This window comes from Oryzias latipes, chromosome 15 (genome assembly GCF_053564925.1).
Source record: "Oryzias latipes strain Hd-rR chromosome 15, Olatipes_Hd-rR_3.1".
In the NCBI taxonomy this organism is placed as follows: Eukaryota; Metazoa; Chordata; class Actinopteri; order Beloniformes; family Adrianichthyidae; genus Oryzias; species Oryzias latipes.
In genome coordinates this window covers 24,263,333-24,290,262 of record NC_136251.1, presented here as the reverse complement: position 1 = coordinate 24,290,262, position 26,930 = coordinate 24,263,333, and the positions used below count along the sequence as shown (strand labels likewise).

Here is a 26,930-nt window from a genome sequence, read left to right as displayed (position 1 = left end):
ACAGACTCTACTATCCAGTACCCTGGCATAGACTCTCCCAGCGAGGCTGAGGAGTGTAATTCCCCTGTAGTTGGAACACACCCTCCGGCCCCCTTCTTAAAGCGGGGAACCACCACCCCTGTCTGCCAGTCCAGTGGTACAGTTCCTGACTGCCACGCGATGCTGCAGAGACGTGTCAGCCAAGACACTCCCACAGCACCCAGAGACTTGAGGTACTAAGGGCGGACTTCATCCACTCCCGGGAGGAGGAGCGCGTTGACTACCACAGTGACTTCAGCTTGGATAATAGACAGCCTCACCCCAAAGTCCTCGTTCTCTGCTTCTTCAAAAGAAGGCGTGTCAGTGGGATTGAGGAGATCCTCGAAGTATTCCTTCCACCGCCCGACAATGTCCCCAGTCGAACTCAACAGCCCCCCACCTGCACTCAAAACGGTGCCTGTGGAGAACTGCTTTCCCCTCCTGAGGTGCTGGATGGTTTGCCAGATTTTCTTCAAGGCCAACCGACAGTCCTTCTCTATGGCCTCACCGAACACCTCCCAGGACCGAGTTTTTGCCTCCTTAACAGTCCGGGCCGCAGCTGGCTTAGACTGCCGATACCTGTCAGCTGCGTTTGGAGTCCCGCAAGCCAGCCAGGCCTGGTAGGACTCTTTCTTCAGCTTGATGGCATCCCTTACTTCTGGTGTCCACCACCAGGTTCGGGGGTTACCGCCGCGACAGGCACCAGAGACCTTGCGACCACAGCTCCGAGCAGCAGCAGAGACAATGGAAGAGGAAAACATGGTCCACTCGGACTCAATGTCCCCAAACTCCCTCGGTACCTGTTTGAAGTTCTCCCGGATGTGGAAGTCAAAGACTTCCCTAACGGAGGGCTCAGCCAGACTATACCAGCAGACCCTCACAGTACGTTTGGGTCTTCCAAGTCTTTCTGGCCTCATTCCCCACCAGCAAATCCAACTCACCACCAGGTAGTGATCGGTGGACAGCTCTGCGCCTCTCTTCCCCAGAGTGTCCAAGACACAGGGCTGAAAGTTGTCTGAAACAATTACAAAGTGCATAATTGACCTCCTGCCTAGGGTGTCCGGATGTGCTCGAACATGGTGTTCGTTATGGACAAACTATGACGAGCACAGAATTTCAATAACAAAACACCATTCGTGTTCAGATCAGGGGGGGCATTCCTACCAATCACGCCCCTCCAGGTGGCACTGTCATTGCCCACGTGGGCATTGAAGTCCCCCAGAAGGACAAGGGAGTCCTCCGTTGGAGCACTTTCGAGTACACTTTTGAGAGACACCAAGAAGGATTGGTACTCCAAACTGCTGTTCGGCCCGTAAGCCGAAACCACAGTTAGAGACCTGTCCCCCACCCGGAGGCGGAGGGACATGACCCTATCATCCACCGGGGTGAACTCCAACACTTGGCGGCTGAGCTGGGGGCTCCCGAGTAAGCCCACACCAGCCTGCCGCCTCTCACCTTGAGCAACTCCAGAGTGGTAGAGAGTCCAACCCCTCTCTAAGGACTGAGTTTCAGAGCCCAGGCTATGTGTGGAGGTGAGCCCGACTATATCTAGACGGTATCTCTCAACCTCTCGCACCAGCTAAGGCTCCTTCCCTCCCAGAGAGGTGACATTACATGTCCCAAAAGCCAAGTTCCATGACCAGGGTTTGGGCCGCCGAGGCACCCACCCTCGACTGCCACCCAAACCACATTGGACCGGCCCCTTTTGAGGTCTCCTTCGGGTGGTGGGCCCAAGGTAGAGTGGTCCCACATTGCTCCTTTGGGCTGTGCCCGACTGGGGTCCGTGGGAAGAGCCCCATTCACCAGGCGCAAGCCCTAACCCCGGCCTGGCTCCAGAGTGGGGCCCCGGTGATGCCAATCTGGGTGAAGTAATCGGGTCCTTGTTGTTTCCTTTCATCAGGGGGTTCTGAACCGCTCTTTGTCTGGTTCGTCACCCAGGATCTGTCTGCCATGGGAGACCCTACCAGGGACTTAAGCCCCAGACAGCTTAGCTCCTGGGATCACTCGAGCTCTCAAACTCCCCCACCACGTTCAGGTGGCGGTTCACGGGGGAGTGAAATAAACCTATTAAAGTCAATATTAGAAAATACAATTTGGACTGTAATAACCTTTTGGTGGAGCCATAGTGCTGACCTGTGATTCCCCTCGGAAATAGTTTTAGTGTCTGTGAGGCCACCTTCACCTGAATGTCCCTTTGTAAAATCCCTTTTCTCTTGACTTTGATATGTAAATCGCTCCTCTGCTGAGTGGTGTACATTTTTTATGCCTTTGTTACACCTTCCTGTTTTTGTAAAAACAGATGTGAACCTGTGAACAGCCAGAATGATGAAACAGGCCGCTTTTAACAATGAGGCAGCTGTTACTTAGCTGTAGAAAAGTGCACACTGACAAACTACATCCAACTGAACTGCCCCCTTAAAGGGGGAGCTTTGTACTGAGGCAATATCCAAACACATTTTTAGTTTGACAAGCCAATACTTTTTGTCTCATCGTTACGGCCATGTCAGACAACCACTAAGCACATTTTGCACATTTTCCATGTATGAAATTTGGGTCTTCCGCGATACATGTGTGATATGCGTAGGTCATAAGTGTTTCTTGCATTCGTCATTTGTCGATGTGCATAGATGTCCCTCGACGGTTTAGGCAGACGGGTCTTCATGCGGAATCTGTTTTAAGTTGTTCAAAAATGTTTGATCTCAGTTTTTGTAAGGGTTAATGACCAACAAAGTCTGCATTATCAGAAATTAATCCACTCCGTGGAAGCGTGTTACCGTGAACTGCGTAAATTTCACAAGAATGGCCTTTGCACACTTCAAAGGCCATTCGCCCGCTTATACCATAGTCACAAAAGAAATAAATATTCAAGTCCTGTTTTTTTGTTTTTTTTTCACAAAAAGTAGACTATTTGTTATGTGGTGCGGCACGCTGTCACGGTAATGTGACCGATTTTGTCACGGTAATGTGACAACTTGCCCCTTAGCTGGCGTGGACCTCGAGTGCAGCGGCAAAGGAAAGCGATATATATGCTGATCGTACGGTGTCACGATGATGATGAAGCTAAAGTTTGTTTTAAAGAAGCCAGCGCAGGGATATAGAACATTTATGCTATGTGACTGGAACTACTTTTTTAGGCGTGCGGTTATCACTGTGCGTTACCCCTTTTTAACACACACCCAGCAGCCAATCAGAATCGAGAATTCACCCGGACTATGGTATAAGCCTATTTTACGTAGTTTATGCACAATTATGTAACTATTATGCAATTGTGCATGATTTTTGTGAGATGCCTACTCATATTTGTGACTTTCCACGACCTGCCACATATGACTAACAGACTTTTTAGGCATGTGATGCATAACTTTAGTATTGTGTAAATGATGCACACATGTAATGTTAAAATTACATAATTGACGCACAAATTACCAATGAACTGCACATAAACAGTGCAATAATCCCACTTTTATGTGTTCTTTGCATGGTTTATTCATACTTATTCTTGATACATCTGTAAAAATTTCACGTAAACTTTTCTCACTTTTACCACGTATATTCACGTATGACCAATTTCAACCGTGCAATGTGCGCAAAATGGATGTCGTGGCTGTGTGACATCACCTTTACATATAGGCCACCTTTTAGTGTTAAAAACACTAAAAACATGATTTTCATTGGAGTGTGTATTTAACAGAAATCCAGTTGTATTTCCTGGCAGAACAAATTAAAAACTGTTTTTTTCTTATTTTCTCTTGTGAAAGTGGCCATGGCTGTAAAATAGATTACTTCATGCTTGCTTTGCTTGTTAGTAAAATGTCAAGTAATGTATATGATGAATGTATATGAGCAGCCAAATGGCTGCACTGTGAAGTGATATGCACATGGTGGTTTCTTTGTGTCTGAACTGCAATCACATTAATTATTCTACATAGCACAACATGTGGAGCTGGAGTTTTCAAAAAAATTCTATCTACTTTTAAGGTTGAAATTTGCCAAAAATAAAAGGTCATGTGCCAATAAAAGGAACTCAAAAAACTAAATTGTAGGAACTTTTTTGCCTCTGAAAAATGATTTAGACATACTTAAACATGTGCATTATTGCAGCATCTGGAGGTTCTACATAGTGTGGAGTGTTTTCTTTCCAGGGGACTGAGAGTAATGCAATCACATTGGAAATGGGTCTCATGCAGCTCTGAGGCCACAGCCATGCCAAGACATGTGGCATTGATCAGTGTCTGCAGCCAAAAAGATCTCAGTGGGAATAAAGGAGAGAAGGTCTCTGTCAATCATCTCTGCAATGTGAACTGCCAACTTCAGGTATATTTCAATGAATCCCCGAAGCAGCAGTTTGTGCTTGTATGGAGAGTTAACGACCTGTGAAGAAATCTGGGTTTTATTCCGTCTATGAGGTCCACAGGGTGGGCTTTGTGACAGCTTTTTATTGATGTGTCGGAGTCGCAGTTTTAAACATGCATCATATTGTGCTGAAAGAGTTGTTTCTTGATCCCATAGGATATTTATGCTAGTTACTGCTGTGAGTGTAACACTCAGAAAAAAGGCACATTTGAAGTTTTAATTCTAGATTAATATATGGCAATTTTGATATGTTTAGAGATTTTTTCTACATTAGAAAAGCAACAAAATGTAAAAAAAATATGTATGGGTTTTAACATATCCATTGTGTCTTTTCAATGTAAAATTTGATCAGAATAAGTAGACTTTTTGAAGAAAGCCCTCATAAAAAGGTAATGCTGTTCCAAAATGTTTTGATCTAAAATCCCCAAAATTCAAATATACAGTAGATTTTATTGATAGAAAAGCTTGAAAGTAAGGAAAAAAGACTTAATGACAACATAATAAACTATATTAAGTTTACAATAAAAAATGCTTTTATATTAATAATTAAGGCATGTATATACTGTTTGTAGAAAAAAATAGAAAAGATGTTACAAATAATAGATAAAATCAACATTTTTTTCTTGCTAATTCTTTACAGAAAGTGTTCAAAAAACGTTCCTACTATCCGGTATGTATTTTACATGAAATGTATTGTACTTGCGTGCACACCTTTGAAGCTTAACATTAAGTTTTGTGGTTGTGGGCAAATTTTGCTGCATTAGGAACAACTCATACAACAGTTTTCATAAACTGAACAGCTAACCCTTCAATGCTGTCCTGTTTTCTGTCGAGCCGCTGTTTGCTTGATCGTGGCACAGGACATCGTTGCCATGACACCCACCTGGGTATTCATGCTGCAGATGACAAAGGGTGTAATGTTGCTGTCCGAGTCTTACATTTCAGAAACACTGAGGCCTTTTCTCTTTAGAGAGTAACAGTTACGCCTGCTAACTTTAGACTGGATAAACACTGAGCCTCTGTCCCTCCACCCTCACACACCAGCTTTTTCCCACAAACATACACATTCAGGTGTTTGTTGTGATTTTTCTGCTTTAGCCTGTGTTTGGCAGCGCTGCAAAAGGGTACCAAGCTTCTAACACAATAATAAAAACATTCAAATTTTATATGCATGAAATAGCTAAATGTTTATTAGGTAAAATTGTGCATTGTTGTTTTTCCTGTCAGTCATACATTTCCACATGAAAGATTAACCACACATCCTTGCTGGAAGTTATAAACAACACAAATTTTGGTCAGCAGCTGTAATTTATTTAGTAATTTTTTTATTCCTGCAAGCAAAGGTTGAAAAAAATCCCTACCTGAGCTGCAATTGAAGCTCTTAAAATGTGTTTTTGCTATTAAAGTTTCTCAATTTGAACGTTCTATTTATCCATTTATTATATCCGTTATTATTATACCATTTCTAAATAATTATTTGTCAATTAAGTGTATTTTGGTGGATTAAAAAACTTCTGCAGTGTTTGTTTTGTCGTATTTTGGGGGATGTTTTAAAAAGCTCAAAAAATGTAGTGAATAATTTCAAAAAATTTTCAAATTTTTGCCCTGACATTTTATTCTAAAGACCTTAAATATTCTTAAGAAAATCAACTTAAAAGGGGCCACAAAAGTGCAAATTTGTTATAAATATCAAATTTTCACACACTTTTGTTTAAAAAGGTGTCATAATTATTTGTCAACTGATTAGGTTCCTTAGATAAATGTAGTCACTTGTAGAAAAATAAGCCACACTTTTGTTTAAAAGTAAAGCTGCTTGTCTAACAAAATGTTTGAAATCCAGATGGAATTTTTCAAACTCTCGCTGGTACCTGTCAGTATGTGTGTACAGTGTGGTAAGTCACACTTACCTTAGCTCACATTTGATTAGTTGGATATTTTGCCTGCCATGCACACAAGTGGCTCAAGTGGGAGGGTTAAAAATGTTTAGCTTACGTCAAGTGTGAGTCCAGAAATGTTTGTGTTGGGTGTTTTGAGGGGGGATCCCTCACAGTCGCAGGCAGGCCCCAGGCTCCGATCATTTTTGATCTATTGGAAAAGCCCTCCCAGGGATCTTTTAATTATATTTTTTAGGCAAAATTTTTTTTAAAAACTGTTCATTTTCTAGGACAGAGTTTTTTGCAGAGCTGTAGTAATTAACCAGAAATTCCCCTCAGAGATGTGTGTGGGACTGTTGGTGTGTAGTAAACCTGCCCCTTGTTTCCCATATCCCTTTTTTTACACCCTCTCCCGCTAGCTTACAGCCTCTCACACCCCCAACCTAACATCACCGGTGCAACAAAAATATTAGAGCAATCCAGCAAAACGGTTTTCAGCCAGATTCCAGCTTGGATGATGAAAACAAAGACATGCATGGATCTTTTTGTCTGCAAGGGGAGGCATCCGAATGAAGCTTGTGGCCCGCCGACTATGTCACTACTACAGGCTTTTTCCAACAGCATTTTTTTTTGTCTGCTCATAATTCACAATATTTTGAATAAAGGAATCCTCAGAAATGAAATTTCGCCCTTCATTTCTTCCTATATGTCCTCCATCATTAGAAAAATGCTACAAGAACGTGTTAAAAACACAAAAAACACAAGTGAACCATTAACTTTTACAGAAAATATGTTGGAAATAAAAAATAACAGATCCTTGATTAAAGTTTGGTAATTAATCACACTGAAGTTTTTTCTTTATTTGTGTGGCAAAATCCCCTCTAAGTCTACAGTTTTTTATTAACATGTTTGCTTAGTAACTAAAGAGCGCTTTCCAGGCCTGTGAGTAAGGTTGTGAGTGTGCCCCTGCATCTGCTGTTCACTGGAGGAGTGTCTGTGCTGCTTAATCATTCATCAACTACTTAGATTAGTTTGTTTGGGTGTCTTTTAATATTACTACTGTTGTGTGTGTGCAATCTGCTTGAAGTGGATCTAGGTTCAAAAAAACAGATGTTACTTTTGGAATTTAGCAGCAATAACACAATAACTTTTCAGAAAAAGACTGCATGGGCTGAGCCAACATTTGTTTCCCTTTTATATTATCACTCGGAGGGTTTGTAACACATTCCCACACAGACAAAACCCACATTGTTTTTTGAATTCCAACCCCATCAAAGCCCAGTCTGACTCCAGTCATCACTAATTCCAAGCTAAGCACAAGCATTTGGACTATAATGAATGCCTTGAAGTAACCACACAAAGGTTTACGGCTCTAAAAAAACATTTACATTTGTTATATAGTGATTAAACGCATTCTTGTGGTTTGGCCGAATTTGAGCTCAATATCCCAGCAGGACACAAGGGTTTCAAATCTCTGCTTTGCTGATGTGAACCGGAGTCTTTGGCCATATTTGTTGGTGATTTCACTTATTTTCTGTAGACACAAATAAAGGTCAATTGTTGCAGTTTAACTGTCTGTACCTCTTTAAAAAAGGCACAAAAAAGGGACACCTTTCCAGTGATGCCACCATTCTGTCTGTCAATCTCAAAATTGATAATTTGAAAAATGATTTTTACAAAACAGTCAAAATGAACTCACTTTTGGTGTCTTCTTATTATCAAGCTATTCTTTACAAAGCATTTTCTAAAAGCAGCTTAACCACTCACTATCCCAGGGCCTTTAAAAAAAACTTTTTATAGCATTTTTACTACTTTACAATTTGTTGTAATCTTTAAACATGTTTTAGTACAACCCCAGCTTCCTTTTTTTTACAGAAAGTTTTCATTTTTCACAATAATTCTACAATAATTCCACAACCGTCCAAAAAACTCAATTGTGAGTTGTAAATGTTAAGATCACACAAATTGACATTAAACAGATTTTATGTTTTCTAACAAAGGTAGAGAAACAATAAAAAGGAATATTTCTAAAACATAGTAAAGACAAAGTTAAACTGAAAAAACAAAACAAAAACAAAAAAACAAGCAAAACTCCACTTAACTTTATATAACATTTTAAGGATTTGTTCCAAGGGAATCACAATTATTTGTCATAACTCCTATTATGTTCTTTTGAAACAAATAATTTTTAAGCTACAACCTTTTTTATAAACCTCACATTATTTTATGAATGAAAACAAAACGAATGTGTCACTCCTCTATCAATAAACAGCCTATGATATTCAGAGACTACAGTGGGTTAAGGCGCCTTTTTCAATTGAAATGTAAAGGCATGTATAGTTGCTTTTAAAGGTGATTTGATTGCAAAGCCTGGGTCTTTGAACTCTGCGTCATTTGTAAGTGATGTGTAGGGTCCTATGATGTGAGGAGCAGGATACCTGATCCGCATAACATGCAGAGCTGTGGTCGATGATGGACTGATGGAATTCTGTGGTCTGATCTTGGACTGCTGATTTTTCAAAAGCACACAGGCATACCTCATGTATTTGATATATGCAGACCTTCAAAGTCTAGATTTAGGAGGTGACGAGGACTGGAATGCCCACTTTTGTATTTGGAGTTATCTTTAAAATATCTTCAATGAATTATCTCCCTCATCCAGGACTCACCTGCTGCTATGTGTGTTACAGGTGACCTGTCGCCAGTGCAGATGTCCCCCGTTCCTCAGTCCCAGTTCATTCCTTTGGCCGAGGTTTTATGCTCGGTCATATCCGACATGAACACCGCCCAAATCACCGTCAGCCAGGAGGCGCTTGTGAACCACATGAGCAAAGTCCATCCAGGTAACGCCTACTGTCTTACATCAACATGCTTTTTATTAAAACAAGTTCATTCAGTGGTGTGAGGAAGTTTTTGCCCCTTTTCAAGATTTCTTATGTTTTCCATGTTTTCAACACTCAAATGTTTCCTATCATCAAACACGTTTAAATATGAGTCAAAGACAACACAAGTAACAATAAAATGCAATTTTCAAATGATTTTTTTTTTCAGAAAAGAAATTTAACCTTCATTTCCCTGTGTAAAAATGAATTGCCCCCTAAACCTAATATTTAGTTGGGCCACTTTGGGCCACTTTGACTAGGCCACTCCAAAGTCTTTTTTTTTTCTTCAGCAATTCCAAGGTGGATTTGCTGGTATGTTTTGGGTCATTGTCTTGCTGCACAGCCCAAGTTGGTTTCAGGCAGAGGCCGCACATTATCCTTAAGGATGTTTTGGTAGACGGCTGACTTCATGGTTCCATTTATCAAAGCAATTCTTCTAGGCCCTAAAGCAGAAAAAAAGTCCCAGACCATCACACTACCACCTCCATATTTTACTGTTGGTATGATGTTGTTTTCCTGAAATTCAGTGTCACTTTTACACTAGATGTAATGGGATACAGATATTCCAAAAAGTTCAACTTTTGTCTTATCAGACCACAGAAAACGATTTCAAAAGTCTTGGGCATAATCATCATGTCTTTTGGCAAAATGGAGACAAGCCTTATTGTTCTTTATGCTCAGCAGTGGTTTTCATCTTGGAATTCTTGGAATTCTACCGTGCAGGTCAGGGACAATCAGTTTTTCACACAGGACAATAAAGATTTTATTTTTTTCTCCCTTTATAATAAGAAATTTCATTTGAAAACTGCATTTTATTGTTACTTGTGTTGTCAGTGACTCATATTTAAATGTGTTTGATGATAGGAAACATATAAGTGTGGAAAACATAAAAAAAATAAGAAATCTTAAAGTGGGGCCAAAACGTCCTCACACCACTGTATGTTAGGGACAGCTTGTAACCTAAAACATAAAAGCTAAATCAGTAAAACCATACTTGTAAATTAAAGGTGCAGCTTTAAAGGTGGTTTTGTATTTATGTATTGTTCTTTTAAACCACTTTTTGTTCTATTTATTTGTTGGTATTGTCTGCCCACTTTAATAAGAACTGTCTTAAATTTCACTAAATGACAAAAAATGTATTTTCTATTCTATTATGTTCTATTCTCAAAAAGCAGTTTTTTTGGTCTTAATTCTGCAAAACTTAAAAAACCCAATTTAATGTTTAAGAGTGTTCATTCTTATAAACTGTGCACATTTTGATGCAATGAATGTTTTTTTAAGTTTTCAGGTTAAAGTCAAAAACCCAATTTAGTTAAACAGCTCATTCAAGTTTTTATATGCTGTTATTGATATTTTTAGATCTTATCACCAGTATGTTAATCATCTGTAATAAATCTCAGTTTCACTGAAAAATGTTGGTGATGTCGCATGGAAAATGAGATATTTGAAAAATAGTAAAAATATGTTTCATTTCTTACTCCAGTATGTAAAATATAAAATATTTTATGAATGACAAGCAAAAAAATAGTCAGTTTAAATTTGTTTAGACCAAATTGAAAGGCTTGTCTTAAGACTTTATTCTCATTCAAGAGAATTTGTGTATTATTTTAAAGTTGTTCCTAACACTACAGTGTTTGTGTGCCCCAGGAATAACCATCCCTACCCAGGACATCCTCTACAACGCACTCGGCACTCTGATCAAGGAGCGTAAGATTTACCACACTGGCGAGGGCTACTTCATCGTAACACCTCAGACTTATTTCATCACCAACAACATGACCAGAGAGAAAAACTGGTGGACTTCTTCTTCGACAGATGATCCGTCACCGCCCATCACTTACCTTCTAAGCAATGAGATATGTGTTGATGGCTCTCAAACGCTCCCTGTGGCCCATTGCAAGTCCTGCAGCTGCTTCAGCCCTCCCCAGACTTCCTCCAACACTGCAGCCTCAGCCGAACCAGCAGCTGTCCCTGACCAGCACTCCGTCTCTGTGTCCGTAAGCGAGTGCACCGGAAAAGGCTTGAAGTGGCCCCGATCTTCAGATCACAAACCTACTGTGCAGCATCAGTCCACCTCCACAGTGGCAGACTGTCAGGGGAGTGAAATCAGCAAAACGACTGTCACCACGAACGCAAGCGGTCGAAAAGAAAAAGACAAACCCGGGAGAAAGTTTGGTCTCAGTTTGTTCAGGAGGAATGGAAGCAAAAAGGAGAAGCCAAAGAAGGAGTATGCCTCTTTTTCTGGCCAGTTTCCTCCTGAGGAGTGGCCAGTACGAGACGAAGACGACTTAAATAATTTACCACGAGACCTTGAACATGCTATAATCAAACGGATCAACCCAGAGTTGACTGTGGATAACTTGACACGCCACACAGTTCTGATGAAGAAGTTAGAAGAGAGAAGAAAAGAAGGGATGGATAGGCTGATGGATAAGTGTCTAGAGAAAGATGATAAGGGAGTTGACAAGGGGATGTCGACCGACTTACTAACCAAACATAGACCGTATCACTCTTCTAAAGTAGGAGGCGGTAAAAGATCTTCTCAGAGGGCCTCTCGCAACAAGAGGAGAACTCACTCATCCAGAGAGAAACAGAAGGAAAGAGAGAAGGAAAGAGTGAAGCATAAGGCTCCTGAAGGTGTGGACAGCTATCCAAGGGGGGAAGATTTGACTCCAACCCGGCTCCAAGAGGAAATCCCAGTCGATGTACCCGATCAGGTGGAAGAGTGTGGAACTGCAGAGAGAAAATCTCTTTATAAGAAGCGCATTGATAACCCTTTCCAGACCCATCCAGTCAAAGACAATGAGGATATAATCCCCACCCCCAGAGAGCTCAGAAGGCAGGAGGTGAAAGACGGCAAGAGTTCGGGGCTAGGAAGGAAACAACGATCAAGTCATCGCTCTAAGTCTTGGGACCCGCACAGAGCCAAAGTGATGCTCGCAGATGGAGAAAGCAGGGGGAAGCTCCCTTTGTCTGAAGCGAGGTTTAAGTCTCCCTACCAGAAGGACTTAAGTGCTGATCATCTGCTCCAAACAGACCGGAATCTGAACAGTGAACTGCCCTTGGACTACGGCTCAGCCTACCCACAGAGCAGCACGCTCCAGATGGAGGAGAAGGTCCGACATCAGAGTGAAGGCAGCAAGGAAATCTGTGAGAGAGACGGACAGAGTGAAAACTTACAAGATGCACCACACCACACCCAGACCAGAGAGGATGGGTATATGAATACGGTTCCTCTTAAACACCCTTTTGGGCCCATCACAACCCACTCATTTAACCACAGCCTTACGAGGGGTAAGCCATCTTTGCAGCGGAAACATTCCCTGAGGCTTTACAACCAACAAAAAGATGAAGTTCAAAGGTCGGATGAGCTTTCTCCATCACTTCCTGACCAACAGGAGATGAGATTACTGAATGGAAGAGAGCAGAGGACCCTAGGGGAGGGGGAGCAGCTGCGACGGACACCTGACAGCACTCATCTAATGACGGACACTCTGGAATTTACAGAGGATGACCACAGACTGTATCAGAGAGCCGATGAGGCAGAAGATGATGACACTTGCAGTTCTTTGTGTCTGAATGTGGATGACATTTATACTGCCAATGTGCATCAAGGTGGTGCAAAGAACTATCCAGAAAATGAGGGGGTTTACCACAGACAGGAAGTAAAGATGCAGCTGCAAGGACCTCACAGTCACTATTTTAAAGCCAGCTTTCAACAACCTGCTGGAGCTTCCACAGAAGATGCAGTAGATAGCACATCCAAGGATAAAACTCCACCAGCAGCCCAGACGGGAACTTCTTTCAACCCCACCAGGACCAGTTGGAGACGGCATCAACAGAGGGCTAGATCCCAAGAAACACAAAGTCACTACAGTCCCACAAGAGGAGCAATCAACCTGGGAGAAAAACAGCATGACATAAATCTGGAAATGGACTGCTCAGAAGCATGTGAAGTATCAGACAGCAGCATCTTCGACTACTGCCAGGCTAGTGAAATAGAGTCAGACTCCGAGACGGTCCGGAAATCAGCTGACGAGAGTGAGGTTAAGTCGGCTCACTGGGCTGCTGGTGTGGAGGAAGTGCAGACACGGCCTTTTGAGGAGAAGAGCGTTTCCCAGAGCCGCAGAGCTGTCCCGAGCATGCTCAGTGCTGCCAGCAGGCCGGATGTTGGCGAGATGGTGGAGAACCACAGCATCACTGGAGACAGTGGGATAGATTCCCCTCGGTGAGTGCCTCTAACAAAATATTGCATGTCATCTGAATAAAAAGTCTTTAAAATGAGGCACATCCTCACACATGGGAGGGAAAAAAAACGGTGCCGACGTTCCTTAACCTTGGGTCCACATGCCTGTGGTTGGCTCATTCCCAAAATAATTTTTTCCCCTTGTAAAGTATATTGCAATAAGCTGAACAAACACCTTGTGGCCAATTATGGCATCAAATGTTTGGACAGAAGGGACTCATTTCTGATAATTACACAGAATTGCTCTGCAGCACTTAAGCACTCATTTTAAAATTAAATAGGAGGAAAAGAGGTATTTTCTGACACTGAACTCCCTGTGCAAACGGTAATTCAATAAAGTGGATGAACATGTCAAGCTTTTAAACACGTATGTTTTTTTTGTCTACGGCAGGAATAGACTCACTTTGGTCTCCCGAAACGCCGCCATTTTTGAAGGTCTAAAGAAAAGAGGCTTCCTGCAAAACTTGGAGAAACTGCACTCAAAGAGCAGCACCATCCGACCTCAGAGCTCCCTGCTCCAGCTAACACCTGTTATGAACGTATAGCAGACAAGAGTTCTGCTACTTTTGAAAAAGCCTAAGTTTGTGTGAGAATCTAACTTTGGCGGATCCCAAATGCAGGAGGGTTTGCAATATCACACCCGTATCAAAGTTGTGAACTTGTGAAAATGTAAATAAGAAATTCATGTAACTTTTATTATATTCTTTTCTCAACTGTTTATCAATACTATGTCCAAGCATTTTCGTTTTTCTGATTTATCTTGCTCTATTAATAAATTTACATATATACATAAAATGGTTCAAATGGTCATGAAATACTTACCCCAAATCTTTTGAATATTATTATTTTGGTTCAAAGAACTGTTACTTTTTTCTAACTACATGAACCAGCAGTTAGTGCTGGACATCAAATCGGTATAAGACTGATATTCAAAGTATCCCTCGTGCTATCTTAGATGACCCCACCCTTACATTGTCATGTTCTCCCTACCATGACAAAGGTGGATAAAGGTGGAGAGATTTCATGTAATCTATGGGCACCAGTGAACATCACAAATCATTGAAGAAAAAAGGTTCAGAGCACTGTCTAGTGGGTCTAGATGACCCAACTCCCAACGTTAAAGTGCCTACGATAGCACAAGGGTCACACGTAACCTTATCCAATGTAACCCTTGTGCTATCATAGGCACTTTACCATTGGAGGTTGGGTCTCCTAGACCCACTAGACAGTGCTCTGAACCTTTTTTCTTCATTGATTTGTGATCATCACTGGTGTCCATGGATTACTGTACATGAAATCTTTCCACCTTTATCATGGTAGGAATAACATGTCAAAGTAAGGGTGGGGTCATCTAAGATAGCACAAGGGATAACTAAACCAGAATAACTATGACTTTAATCAGCTCTCTATCCAAGAAGACTGTTTCTATTCAAACAAGTCACATCTAGTAAAACTGCAGGTTGTTTCGGAATTTTATATAAACTTACAACAGAACATCGAATATATATATATATATTTTACCTCAACTCCAGTTTAATTTAAAGATCTGTAATGTAGGAAGGAATGTAGGAATTGCTTTTATCTACAAATCTCTCACACAAGCTATGGCTGAATAACTATGATAGGGTGACACTTTGTGGACAAACCTTGGTGGTGCAGCCATGAGAGCAACAGCAGTTCTTTTCAGGACTCCATTGACTCAACAACCAGACAGTCAACAACCTTTATTTATCCATAAATGTGCCACTCAGATAGGGAAGAGGTGTTACAGGATTCGCCCTTAAGAGGACTCTAAATGGATCGTTTACATTTTTCTCTGTGAGGCCATAAACAAAAATGAAGGGACAAAAATAAGAGACAATTTGGTTGTAACATTGTAAACACATAACATACATTAAATCAAAAAAAAAAAGGTTAGCTGTGACATCAAATAAAAATGCAGGGTAAGTATGAAGAACTAAAGACTTTTGACAACCTTAAGTTTTTTTTCTCAAATAACAGCTTGGCATACATTTCTACACAGCATGCAATAAGGCACCTAACTAACACAAGGAAGAAACCTATGCTACAGTTTGAAGAACTGTAATCCAAAATTTAAAAAAAAAGGGAAAAATATTGCTCACCAAAGTGTTCACTCATTTCAAACTGCCTCTCTTTTTCATTCCCTTTCATAGAACCCAAACCATGTCTAAAAAAATACATCAGTTTGTAAAAGATATTTTACACGAACAGTAAATCGATCGCAATCCACTGGACTTCATAAAATTCTTGTAAAATGAGATTCTCATGTCTTTCAGTATACACAACCTTTTCAGATCAAATTGTAGTATTTTGAGGAGCAACAATAGTTACCTAGTCTATACACAAGTCATTTGTCTCCAAAGCAATATAGTATTATATAGCTGGTCATGTACATTCAGAACTTGTGTGCTGTTGAAAAAGCACATGGTAAATAACTGGGACACGGGGCGTGATACAATATGCTACCCAAAGGGCTTTTATTTTCTACAATGCATTTTTATCATGATTAAATTGCATGTAATAACAGACTCAGGATGTCAGTCAGTATTGCTCTGTACAGTCTATGCCGCAGTGCTAAACCATCATAGACATACAAAACAAAAAAAAAAAAAAAATAAAACAATTTCATAAATATACAAGACGGCTCTGAATCTGCTGGAGCCCAGTGTGCATGGGAACACCCACATCTTCATCACTTAAAAGAAAATAAAAAGGGAGCAAGTGGATCATACTATCAAAACTGTCATTTTTTTTCCAGAACAGCACACTAGTCACCTATACAGAAATATAAAAGAAAAATCAGTGGATTATTTACACTGGATTCTTTTCATATTTGCTTCATCCGAGTTATGTAGGTATAAGAAAGATATAGAAGCAAGATTTTTTCCCCCCGCTCGTTTATATAGCTTTGACTAAAATTGTAGATGAACTGCTAATGTGCCCCCAAACCAAACATCTATCAAAAGCCCAGGAAGGAAAGCACTGACCATCCCCCATAAAAACAACCTTTTCACATAGATCATATTTTTTTCGATCAGGATGTCTTGGAGGAATGGAAGCATTCTCGTTCAAGAACAGATTCCTTCACAATCTAGCATCGTGTTCTGGGCGCAAAGCCCCGCCGGGGTCCAGTTCCATGTCCGTTACACAAAACCACTTCCTATTTTAAAGTTTGTCCAGATGCTCCACTAAACCATCACACACCGATACAGACCTCTCTGTTGTGTATCGTGTCTGTAAAGTGGGACACCATTAAAAAAAAAAATTCATAGGACAGAAACGAGGGGGTTTGGGAATGTGGGCGCTTTAATATGGGACCACTCGTGACAAGGCTCAATGGTTTACATGGATTCTGTGATGTCTGGAGAGGGATGATGAATGGTTAAAGCCTTTTCCACACTGTGAGCACCTGTATCTCTTTTCACTGGTCGGGGTGTGCTGCTTGGAGAAGGCATTGTTGGGGAATGCCTTTCCTGTGTGGATGGTGACGTACTGCGGCGACTGAGGCTGAGGCGTTTGTGGCTGCTGCTCCTGCTGTTGCTGCTGCTTGTTTTCCAAGTGGACTCTCTGGTGCCTTGCAAGAGAGGAGGAGTGGGTGAATGTTTTACCACAATGCCCACAGGTGTAGCTCTTGCCCTCAGAGTGGACTCTTTGGTGGCGAGACAGAGAGGATGAATGATTGAAGCCCTTGGCACAGAAATGACACATGTAGGGTTTTTCTCCCTCCTGGAGCACCCTCTGTTTTGGGGGTGTGGCATAGGACATGGGTTTCCCAGGCAGAGGCGGGGAAAAGACAGGATTCTGCAGGTGAGTTTTGTGATGGCGAGACAAAGACGAGGAGTGGTTGAAGCCCTTGTTACAATGCCTGCAGGTGTAGGGCTTCCCTCCAGCGTGGACCTGCTGGTGCTTTTTTAGGTGGCGTTTGCGGACAAAGCTCTTCCTGCACATGTTGCACTTGTACGGCTTCTCTCCCGAGTGGACCCTCTGGTGCTCTCGAAGAGTGGCGGCGGCCGCAAAGCATTTTCCACACTGTGCGCAGCGGTGGGGTTTGTCTCCAAGAACGACCGCGGCGTGGGTTTTCTGGTGCTGCTTTAGGTTGGAAGTTGTTGCGAAGCCCTTGCCACACTGGCCGCAAGTATATGGCTTCTCACGAGCGTGGACCTCTTGGTGCTTTTTCAGATGTCTTCTACGAACGAAGCTTTTTCTGCACTGAGTGCATTTGTACGGCTTGTCCTCAGAATGCATCTTCATGTGTTCTCTCAGTGTGATTGCTGCTGCAAAGCTCTTGCCACACTCTGAGCATCTGTGGGGCTTGTCTGTCAAATGAATCATTTGATGTGATTTGAGGCTGAAGGCATCTATGACATCTTTGCCCATGATCTCAACTCCGGGAGGAACGTACGGCATTTCTTTCATATGGATTTTCATGTGTTGCTTGAGGCTGGCTTCAACGGCAAAGCTCTCACCGCAGTGCACGCAGATGTACGGGTTGAGATCTTTGTGGATCTCAAAGTGTTGGTGAAGATCCGCTATGCTACCGAAAATCTCCCCGCACTCATTGCACTGCAGCCCGTGGGCCTCGTGTATGATCACACCATTCTCGGACTCCACTGTCAGCTCCCCGCCGTGGTCGGATTCCACTTTAACCATGTGCTCACTGTCTGTCTTAAGCAGAACCTCTCCCAACAGAGTCTCCGTCCCTGTGGTCTTGATTTCAGCTGCTGTGAAGCAGTGCATATCAGCAGGTTCCACCTTAATGTAATCATGATCCGACTCAGCAACAATGGCCTCCACACAAGTTACAGCACCAAGCTCTGTCCCCAACCCTTGAATCTTTAGGTCACCTCCATGGATCTCCAGCTCCAGGCCACGCTTTTCCTCTGTCATGATCTCCGTTTCCGCTCCATAGTGAAGGTCGACATGACTGTGGGCTATGACACACTCCGACCCAAGCGTGTCAAGGCCAGGCGTGTCACATTCAGTCTCTGACTCGGCCATGAGAACACACTCCAGCCCGGCGACCTCCGTTTTTATGCCGGATGAGGACTAAATTAAGAAACTGGGGTATATGGATGTGGATTTAGCAGCCTTGACACAGAATATCCTGTGACAAAATACACCTGTAAAAGAGGGCCAAATAGAAAAAACATTTATTAAACAACATTTTACAATTGTATCGTAAAAATGTAGTAGTTTACCAAACATAAATACGGTACAATAAATACTATTTGTACGCTATATTGTTCCAGGGTTTCTTAAGTTTTCAAACTAATATTTGAATAAAATATACATTAAACGTATAAATAAAAATAAATTATTATCGATACAAATACCAGAGAAATTGTTCAGACAAAAAACTTAAATCAAAGTCTGACAAAAATATATAAATATATTTATTGTTAACAAAAATGATAACATGTGCAAACGGGTTAATTAGCAGGCTAGGATATAATTTGTTAGCTACATTAGCATACAAGACAAGCTTCAAATCCGAAGCTAATTCAGCTGATAAAAAATATTGTGTATTGATTCTTAAATTAGGCGTTTCTTCTAAACAGAAACAAGGGATACCCTGTCTGGATAGCTAATCTCCATCATACCAAAAGCAGTTCGGCTAAAACGGGGATTAAATGTTTAATTGCATGTAAACGTTATCAAGATAGTTTGTTATTAAACATTCACCAAGTGGTTGCTAGCCTTCCAAAAAAGCTACAAATAGCCTTTATAGCCGCTAGTTAGCTGGCTATGGTCGAAGGGCGATTGGTTAACCAAAAAACAAGTATTGTTAGCTGCTAATGATCGTGATATAGCCAGCTAACTAGCTTCACTGAAAACCGATAAAGCAACACATCCATTTAGATCTATAATGGCAGCAAAGTACTTACATCAAATCGGAAAATCTGTCTTAAGGAGTTTCGTGTTACTTAAGCCAACAAGAGACGCGGAAATACAGTGCGAGTGTTAACAGGCCATCTTGTTGTGCCCCACCAGCAATTTGAGGCGCTAGCCAACATCGCACCGCCTAAGATGGCTGCCTTTGGCTAACGACAGTTTTGTTAGCTTCCGCCATTCGCGACATACTGCAACAAAACGACCTCGGATTAAATCGATTTAGATATTAAGGAAATGTAGTTTTCTTTTGTATATATAAAAATAACTCATGCCTGACTATAGCATATTACAACGTGTAACAGTCTCTACAGAGTTGAACTGAAAACATTAGCAGGCCAGGAGTTTATTCCAAGAAGATACTAGCTAGCTGAAACAAAGATGGCTAACCATCCAAGATCGTCCATGTTCCTAAAAAACCCAGGAAAGACACCCCTCTTAGTCTTACTTACACTAAAACCACAGACGACACGTTGCGAGGTAAACTATTATCCTTAAAGTGTCGAAGTAAGGATACGATCGGGAAAAAAAGAAAACAATGTGCACGAAAGAGCTAGGAGCGCACGAGCTCCCACCCTCCTTCGCTGCAGCGGTTTAAACGGCAAACACGACGCCAATGGCGGCCTTGCCAATATTAGCAGCTACCGAAGTGCAACCGCATTAGCGCCATGGCTGCATAGCCACGATGTCAAGCTAACGATCCAGCTAATCCAGCATGCTAGTAAAGCTAAAGTATCCATACTAGCCTGGTTTATTATGCAGATTTCAAGAGACTGGAGCGGAAGCTTGCTTAACCGCCCATCCAGCCATGTTAAATGTCCACGCTGAGGTTAAAACTATACGTTAACGCGAAAAAAGAAATGCTGTCCAAGAGACAGACTGGGTCAACCTATAGACACTACTATTTTACAATTTAAACCACAACTGTGCATCTAGATCGTTTTTTAAACGGTACTGCATCTAATGCGGGTCAAGGCCCCTATTTTTCCCCATCCCAAAGTTATAAACTGCAAGAAAATAATAATCCACCAGCCATAGCACAAATAAAGCGGAAGCCTTGGTTGATTTTTTTTTTTAGAAAAAATACGTTCACTAGAACCGAACTGGACTATGTATATTAGACCGACTCACCGAGTAAGTTCTACAGAAATCATAAAATAATCAGCGAGATTAAAAAACAAAAATCCCAGTTAAGGACTTATGATGTATCAAACAGTCACCCACCTCTCCTATCGATTACTCTTAGGATGCAGTAGAAGATAATAGAAAAGAGTTAAGTTTCAAACTCTTGGTTGAGTATGGCTTTTCTGCAAGCTGTAGTGAGCCTCGTCACACTGCTGTGCGTGTCTTCCCTTCCTTTCTCGGCCTGTGTGTATAGCTGGCGCCACAGCTCATCTGGCGCCAACGTTGGACCACCGACGCACTTTAGCGAAAGCAACCATTGTCATTTCAGTGAAGTCGAAAACGATGGTCTCCCCCTACAGGCTTGGAGGTGTACTGCAGGATGAAACAGTGAAAATTAAAAGATAAAATATAACAGTAAAACAAAATAATTACAAAATTAGCAATGCAAGGCTTCGGCCCCTACCTTTCAAGGTTTTCAGATGGAATTTATCCGAAATAACCTTTATTTAATCAAACTATTAAGAGTTAACTCAAGAGTCACACACAAACATATATATATATATATATATATATATATATATATATATATATATATATATATATATATATATATATATATATATATATATATATATATATATATATATATATATATATATATATATATATATATATATATATATATATATATATATATACATACATACACACACACACACACACACACACACACACACACACACACTAAGTTAATTTAGTACTAAATTAACTTTGGGAGGAAGCTGAAAAGGTGAAATGTCCAGATAAAACCCACACAAGCAAGCGGATTGTGGGGCTGTTTTCTCAATGCTGTCACTTGTAAACATTTTTTGGGGCAAAATACAAAGTTAAATAAAAACATGTTTTAAGTATTTTCACTATTTACAACTAATCGTCTAAGAAATATTTAGAATTTTGTTATTTTCAGTTAAGTTCAAATTTTTGGGCTTTTCTGTTGTTTTCTTTTTGCTCCATTCCCACTTCATTAGGCACCAACTGGTAAAACCGGTTTCATCATGGGAGTGAACCACATAGCAAACATTCTCATAGACATCTTACCAGTCAACCAGTTTCACTGAAGCTGGAAGGTTTGTTTTTTGGTTGCCCATATTGCCTGTTTTTTATTTTTTCATCTTCAATTGCTCCGTTCAAACTTTGGCTAATTTTACATTTTTAGTTTGATTTTCTGGACCACAATTTTTATCGTCTGTCAAGATAATGTCCAACAGCAGCGGTCTGGATTTAGACAGGTACAGCAATTTGGATAAATCTCGTCGGTCGGCCAGTCGAGAGCAGATCAGACCCAGGGCTAAACATGGAGAAGTTCTGTGCGATTTCTGTACGTCGAGGAAGCAGAAGGCTGAGAAGTCCTGCTTGGTGTGCCTGGCATCCTATTGTGAGACTCACCTTCAGTCCCACTACGACTACCCAACTCTGATGAAACACAAATTGGTCAAAGCGACCGGTCAGATGAGGGAAAAGATCTGTGCTCAGCACGACAAGCTTCTAGAAGCTTTTTGTCGTACCGATCAGACCTCAGTCTGTGTTCTGTGCATGATGGATGAGCACAAACACCACGACATTGTACCGGCTGGAACTGAGAGGACTGAGAAACAAGTAAGTAGTGCACAGTCACAGAGTGTTACAAATATGCACTAATTATGACAGATTGTATGTGTACTGTGTAGAAACAACTGGGTCCCACACTGCACAAATCCCAACAAAGGATTGATCAAAGAATTAAGAAGTGGCAGGATTTGAGACAGGCTGTTGAATCAGTAAAAGTAAGTTCAAATCTGTTTCTCCTAAGTCCATTTCAAGCAGTTTCAAACTAAAACCTTTCTTTTCTATCAGCACTCTGCTCAAACAGTCATGGAGGAGAATGAGCGGATCTTCTCTGAGCTTCTGCTTTCCATAGAGAGGAAGTACAATGAAGTGAAGGAGATGATCCGAACTCACGAGAGGACCACCGTGACCAAGGGTGAGTTGCTGCTCGACCGCTTGGAAGAGGAGATCACTCTGCTGAGGAAAAGACACACTGATCTGGAGAAGCTCTCACGCACCGACGATCACATACACTTTCTGCAGGTCTGGCCGATGTGTTTTAGTAACCCCAAATAACACCAGTCAAGTTAAAGGTCAGAGGACACCTGCTGACAGTGCTTCATTCATCACATCTTTCTTTTTTAAAATCAGAGCTGGCAATCTTTGGCTGGGCCCTCTGGGTATGAAGATCTGAACAAAATCAAGGTTGCGCCCCATTATTCTTTTGAGGCTTCCAAGAGAGCTGTTGCTGCACTGAGAGTCCAAACAGAAGAGGTCATAAAAACCGAAATGTTTAAAATCTCTGAAGCAGGTTGGTCTATTTGTCCTTATTTTCTGCTACTACAGAGGTAGAATGAAGACGTTTTTTACTCACCATGCTATTTTCTTTCAGTGAAAGAAGTGCACATCACACAGGAAGATGAGATTTATGCTAGGAAAGATTCATATCTGAGTAAAGAACCAAGAATTGGAGAAGAACCAAAGACAAGAGAGGACTTTTTAAAATGTGAGTTATCGAATACATTTCAATATGAAAAGTGGATGTGAACACATGCGCATATAACCCTAAACATTCATATTTAGTAAATTGCCATCTTGGCTTCTGAGGATGGGGACGTTTCTTTAATAAAGTGACTGAAACCTAAAGGTGTTCAGCTTGCTGAACAGGTTTGACGACCTGCCACAAAGCATATTTTCTTTTAAGTATCAGTTGGACAAACATAGGCACTTCCAGTCGACCTCACCCACCTGTCAAATATTGGAACTTATTCTACACTTACATAAAACGATTGCACATTTCTCATGTTTTGTTTAACAAAAAAAAAAGGAATAAAAATGAAGCCAAATAAAAATAAGTATTTGAAATTGTTCTGGCATGATTAGACTCCCGCCAGTTGACTTTGGATGTCAACACGGTTCACCCCAGTCTTCACCTGTCTGAGGGAAACCAAAGAGCTACGATGAAAAGTGAACCAAAGAACTACCCTGACCATCCAGATAGATTTGACCACTGGCAGCAGGTGAGAATCAATCTGTCGTGATACAGAAACTGATAAAATAATGTTAAACAATTGCTGTACTTTTACAGATACATATATTTTTGTCTTTCCTTTCTTTTTACTACTAACTTGTTCTTCACTGGGATGTTTTACCTTGAAAAAAACCTGTCTTAAATGTAGCCTATAGTGATGGTTTGGTGCTAACATTCCAAAAATGATTCAAGTTTCTGGAGGTGCATCGTCATCTGAACAGGCGTGTTTTTCCATGTTCCCACTCAGGTCTTGTGCAGGGAGAGTGTGAGTGGGACTCGCTGTTACTGGGAGGTGGATTGGAGTGGAACAGAGATCGACATAGCCATAACCTACAGGGGAATCCGCCGCAAAGGACAAGGCAACGAGTGCAGCGTGGGCTGGAACGACAAGTCCTGGAGTTTGTATTGCGCTGACAAATTTTCCTTTGTGCACAACAATAAGAGCCAAGACATTCCAGCCCAACTGACTTCCCGAATCGGTGTCTATGTGGATCATGCAAAGGGAACATTGGCATTTTATGACATCAGTGGTGGCTTTCGCCTTCTGCATAAAATCCACACAACATTCACAGAGCCAGTCTACCCTGCTTTCAGTGTGTGGGGCTTTGGAAGCACCATACGGTTGTAACAAAGGGCATCAGACAATATGTTTTTTTCCTGAAACTTCAAACATTGACATGTCATGTCATTAATGAATTTACAATTTAGATTGAAATGTTTCTATTTTTGAATTGTTTAATTTATAATTTGTATGGGATTAGGAGGGTGGTGGGAAAATAAAACAAATTCAGATAATTTTTACAGTTTTCTAAAGTGATTTCAAAATAAAAGCTTGCCGTGTTTTTGTAATTGATACGTTAAAAAAAAACTGTTTTGAGAGCAGACTTCGCGTTCCTCTTTACTTATGTCCCACCTGGAGTTGCAGCCGAGAAAAGAAAGTGGTTTGTTCAAACATTCATTCATTTGCACTTGTTACTTTACATTTAAAGTATATTTAATTAAAAAAAAGCCTTTTTTTCTTTTGGGCAAAGAGGAATGAGTGCTGAGAATCCAGAGAAAAGTTTATTGAAGCAAAGACAGACAGAACTTCAAGCTACAGAAACCCAGATGGAAAAGTCTGGGAACAAGGGGGTAAAGTAAATGTGAAGGACGCTCGGAATTCAGATTGGTTTTGACTGATGGACTGACATGTTCTGGCTGGTATAACTGGTCTTGAATACTGGCAAGTTGATGGTTTTTTTTTCTGATTTAAACAAGTTAAAATGAATAAATGTTGAACACTGTTGCACCTTGTCAAATACAAATAATAATAAAAATAAATTCCTGTCGGAACATTGGTGGAGTAGTGTGGCATTGCAATCTTCTTATTTGCCTTTCTGCTGCTCTCTTATTTTCTGAGTTTTTTTACTCTGTTACATTTGCATTTGGAATCAGCCATTGAAAGACAGTAAATGTAAAAGTAAGTGATGTGATTGACCTGATTGGACTGGACTGATGGCAAATTTCAACAGACCTGATTGAAACATAACAGTTTTAGGTTAGATCCCTTTTTAAAAAATGTGTTTTAAATTAAAATTAAAAAATCTGTTTAAATAAATGTGAAGATAGGAATTTAAAAAGAATCGTTAATCTCACATAAATCTTGTAAATATCTAAAAAAAAAAAAGGGCACAATCATCATACAAAGAAATAATCAATACAAATGATGTAATTAGGCTCTACCTCATGTCTTGAAGTTGAATCATGTCGTTAGTCCGATGAAACCTCTTGGATGAGTGATGAAATGTTTGTAAAGAAAGAAATTTATTCTAGATGCCATGATTAAACTTCAAGACAGCGTCACCTGGATTAGCGAGAACCTTCATGGACATGCTCTACCCTAATAAATGTTATGGTAGTCTTATGGTAGTCGTAGTATTTTGGAGTCAGACATTTACAGGCAAATGGAGAAGTGTACAAAACTTGGAGTTTCTTTGTCTTTATTCACTCATGTTAAGAACAAATGTGGACAAATGCACATTTATTCAGACAGTGGTGCCTTCTGGGAAATTTTCCTGGAGGGACTTGATGCATCCCGTGATGACCTTTATGGTACCAGTAAATGATTCTTTTCATGCTAACTAAGGCCAATAACAGGTTTTGTTAAACCTTATATACAACAAATTTGTCTGAAAGCCCCCCAAAATGTAAGATTTTTACACAAGAAAATGTTTTAAATGTTTTTCCAACACACTTTAAATGAGATTGAACTGTTTGAACACTTTATACAACGAAAACGAATTGAAAATGAGTTACCAATCAAATTATAAAAATAAGCTATGAATCAGCGTATTAAATCCTAAAGTATGTTTGATTTAAAATAAACATTCCTAAATTAAAAGTTAAACATGTATTTTTGCAAAAATATCCACCAAATTCTCAAATTTATATTTCTATAATTCGCTTTTAATACTTAACCTAACACAATTGTTGATTTAAGCAATAGAAAGGCCATAAGAAAATGAGAGTCAAACACACGAGGTAATAATTAAAGTCTGTATAATTTTTATTTAACATTACTCATTAAAAGTTAAGAGTGGAGACTCATACTGGTGACACTGTCGAGCTAATCCACCAGGAGGCAGTAAAAAGTCCTTTTTCTATTTTCTCTCATAGAAAAAAGTTCTACAAACTTTTAGACCCAAAATTCCAGACAGTGTAACTCAAATTTTCTAATTTTGTTTGTTTCTGAAACTTCTTATAATGCCTGAAGCTCTAACTTCCGTTTAAGATAAAATCATCATACGGTTAAAAGTAAAACGATATGTTTAACTCTTGTTCTTTTTTTTGGTGAACTATGACTTTAATGCGCAACATGGGTCAAAAGTGATCTGGCTACGTTTTTATCTCTGATATCTTTGCAATAAATTAATATTATCATTCAGCAGTCTAGGTATTCCTCAATTAACTTGTTTTAGACCATCACACATTTTTATCTTATTTTTTCATTTCTTACTTTTTGAATAAAAACTGTTTTTGCATCACTACCCCTCTGATGCGCAACATGGGTACAAAATGACCCGCATTCATTTTCTATGTTTTTTCTCAAATGGATCAGTATTTACGCAACATAACTTTGAAATAAATTACATTTAATCATTTATTACCCCATATATGTTTAAAATATATTGCTTTTTGTGCCTCTTGAGCACCATGCTTGATAACAAAGCAGTGGATGACAATAGTCAGAAGAAGAAACCACAAGGGATCCAGTACTATAACAAATCAAAATGATGCGTGGACACAATGGATCAAATGGTTAGAAACTATTCATGCCAGTGGAGAACACAGAGGGGGCCCATGGTTCTCTGGTACAACATGATGGATGTTGCCACCCTCTATTCCTTCACTGCACAACACCCTGGCTT

General features: G+C 40.4%; 3 protein-coding genes across 7 annotated transcripts in view; 2 read left to right on the top strand and 1 right to left on the bottom strand.

The window, feature by feature from the left end:
• Window positions 1-14,168, top strand: part of stox1 (storkhead box 1) — a 32,988-nt gene extending 18,820 nt beyond the window's left edge. For all 3 annotated transcript variants that reach the window (XM_078932020.1, XM_004077373.5, XM_020709580.2), the window contains 3 exons: window positions 8,936-9,088; window positions 10,775-13,355; window positions 13,765-14,168. In XM_078932020.1, the coding sequence (XP_078788146.1) occupies window positions 8,956-9,088; window positions 10,775-13,355; window positions 13,765-13,918 (2,868 nt within the window). In that variant the 5' untranslated portion in view covers window positions 8,936-8,955 and the 3' untranslated portion in view covers window positions 13,919-14,168. The remainder of the gene's footprint in view (window positions 1-8,935; window positions 9,089-10,774; window positions 13,356-13,764) is intronic.
• Window positions 14,169-15,082: 914 nt separating this feature from the next.
• Window positions 15,083-20,748, bottom strand: si:ch211-198a12.6 (uncharacterized). 3 transcript variants are annotated; one of them, XM_078932021.1, is made up of 3 exons: window positions 19,736-19,866; window positions 19,280-19,474; window positions 15,083-18,514 (listed from the first exon to the last, which is right to left on the bottom strand). In XM_078932021.1, exon 3 carries the CDS (start codon window positions 18,390-18,392, stop codon window positions 16,728-16,730), a length of 1,665 nt encoding a protein of 554 aa, XP_078788147.1. In that variant the 5' UTR covers window positions 18,393-18,514; window positions 19,280-19,474; window positions 19,736-19,866; the 3' UTR covers window positions 15,083-16,727. The 3 variants fall into 3 exon arrangements, with proteins under 3 accessions (XP_078788147.1, XP_004077420.1, XP_011482753.1); XM_004077372.5 differs by lacking the exons at window positions 19,280-19,474; window positions 19,736-19,866 and adding an exon at window positions 20,508-20,748; XM_011484451.4 differs by lacking the exon at window positions 19,280-19,474 and having other exon boundaries at window positions 19,736-19,965.
• Window positions 20,749-21,504: 756 nt separating this feature from the next.
• Window positions 21,505-24,855, top strand: ftr14l (finTRIM family, member 14-like). Its single transcript, XM_004077132.5, has 7 exons — window positions 21,505-22,064; window positions 22,136-22,231; window positions 22,302-22,535; window positions 22,644-22,803; window positions 22,885-22,998; window positions 23,376-23,512; window positions 23,771-24,855. The coding sequence occupies exons 1-7, from the start codon at window positions 21,666-21,668 to the stop codon at window positions 24,149-24,151; spliced, it is 1,521 nt and encodes a 506-aa protein (XP_004077180.1). The 5' UTR covers window positions 21,505-21,665; the 3' UTR covers window positions 24,152-24,855.
• Window positions 24,856-26,930: the final 2,075 nt, after the last annotated feature.

Bases quoted from the DNA above. Each gene is read 5' to 3' on its own strand.
- ftr14l (XM_004077132.5), top strand. From the start codon at position 21,666: ATGTCCAACAGCAGCGGTCTGGATTTAGACAGGTACAGCAATTTGGAT. The intron at 22,065-22,135 runs GTAAGTAGTGCA...TGTACTGTGTAG, and splicing joins CTGAGAGGACTGAGAAACAA to AAACAACTGGGTCCCACACT. The intron at 22,232-22,301 runs GTAAGTTCAAAT...CTTTTCTATCAG, and splicing joins AGGCTGTTGAATCAGTAAAA to CACTCTGCTCAAACAGTCAT.
- si:ch211-198a12.6 (XM_004077372.5), bottom strand. From the start codon at position 18,392: ATGGCCGAGTCAGAGACTGAATGTGACACGCCTGGCCTTGACACGCTT.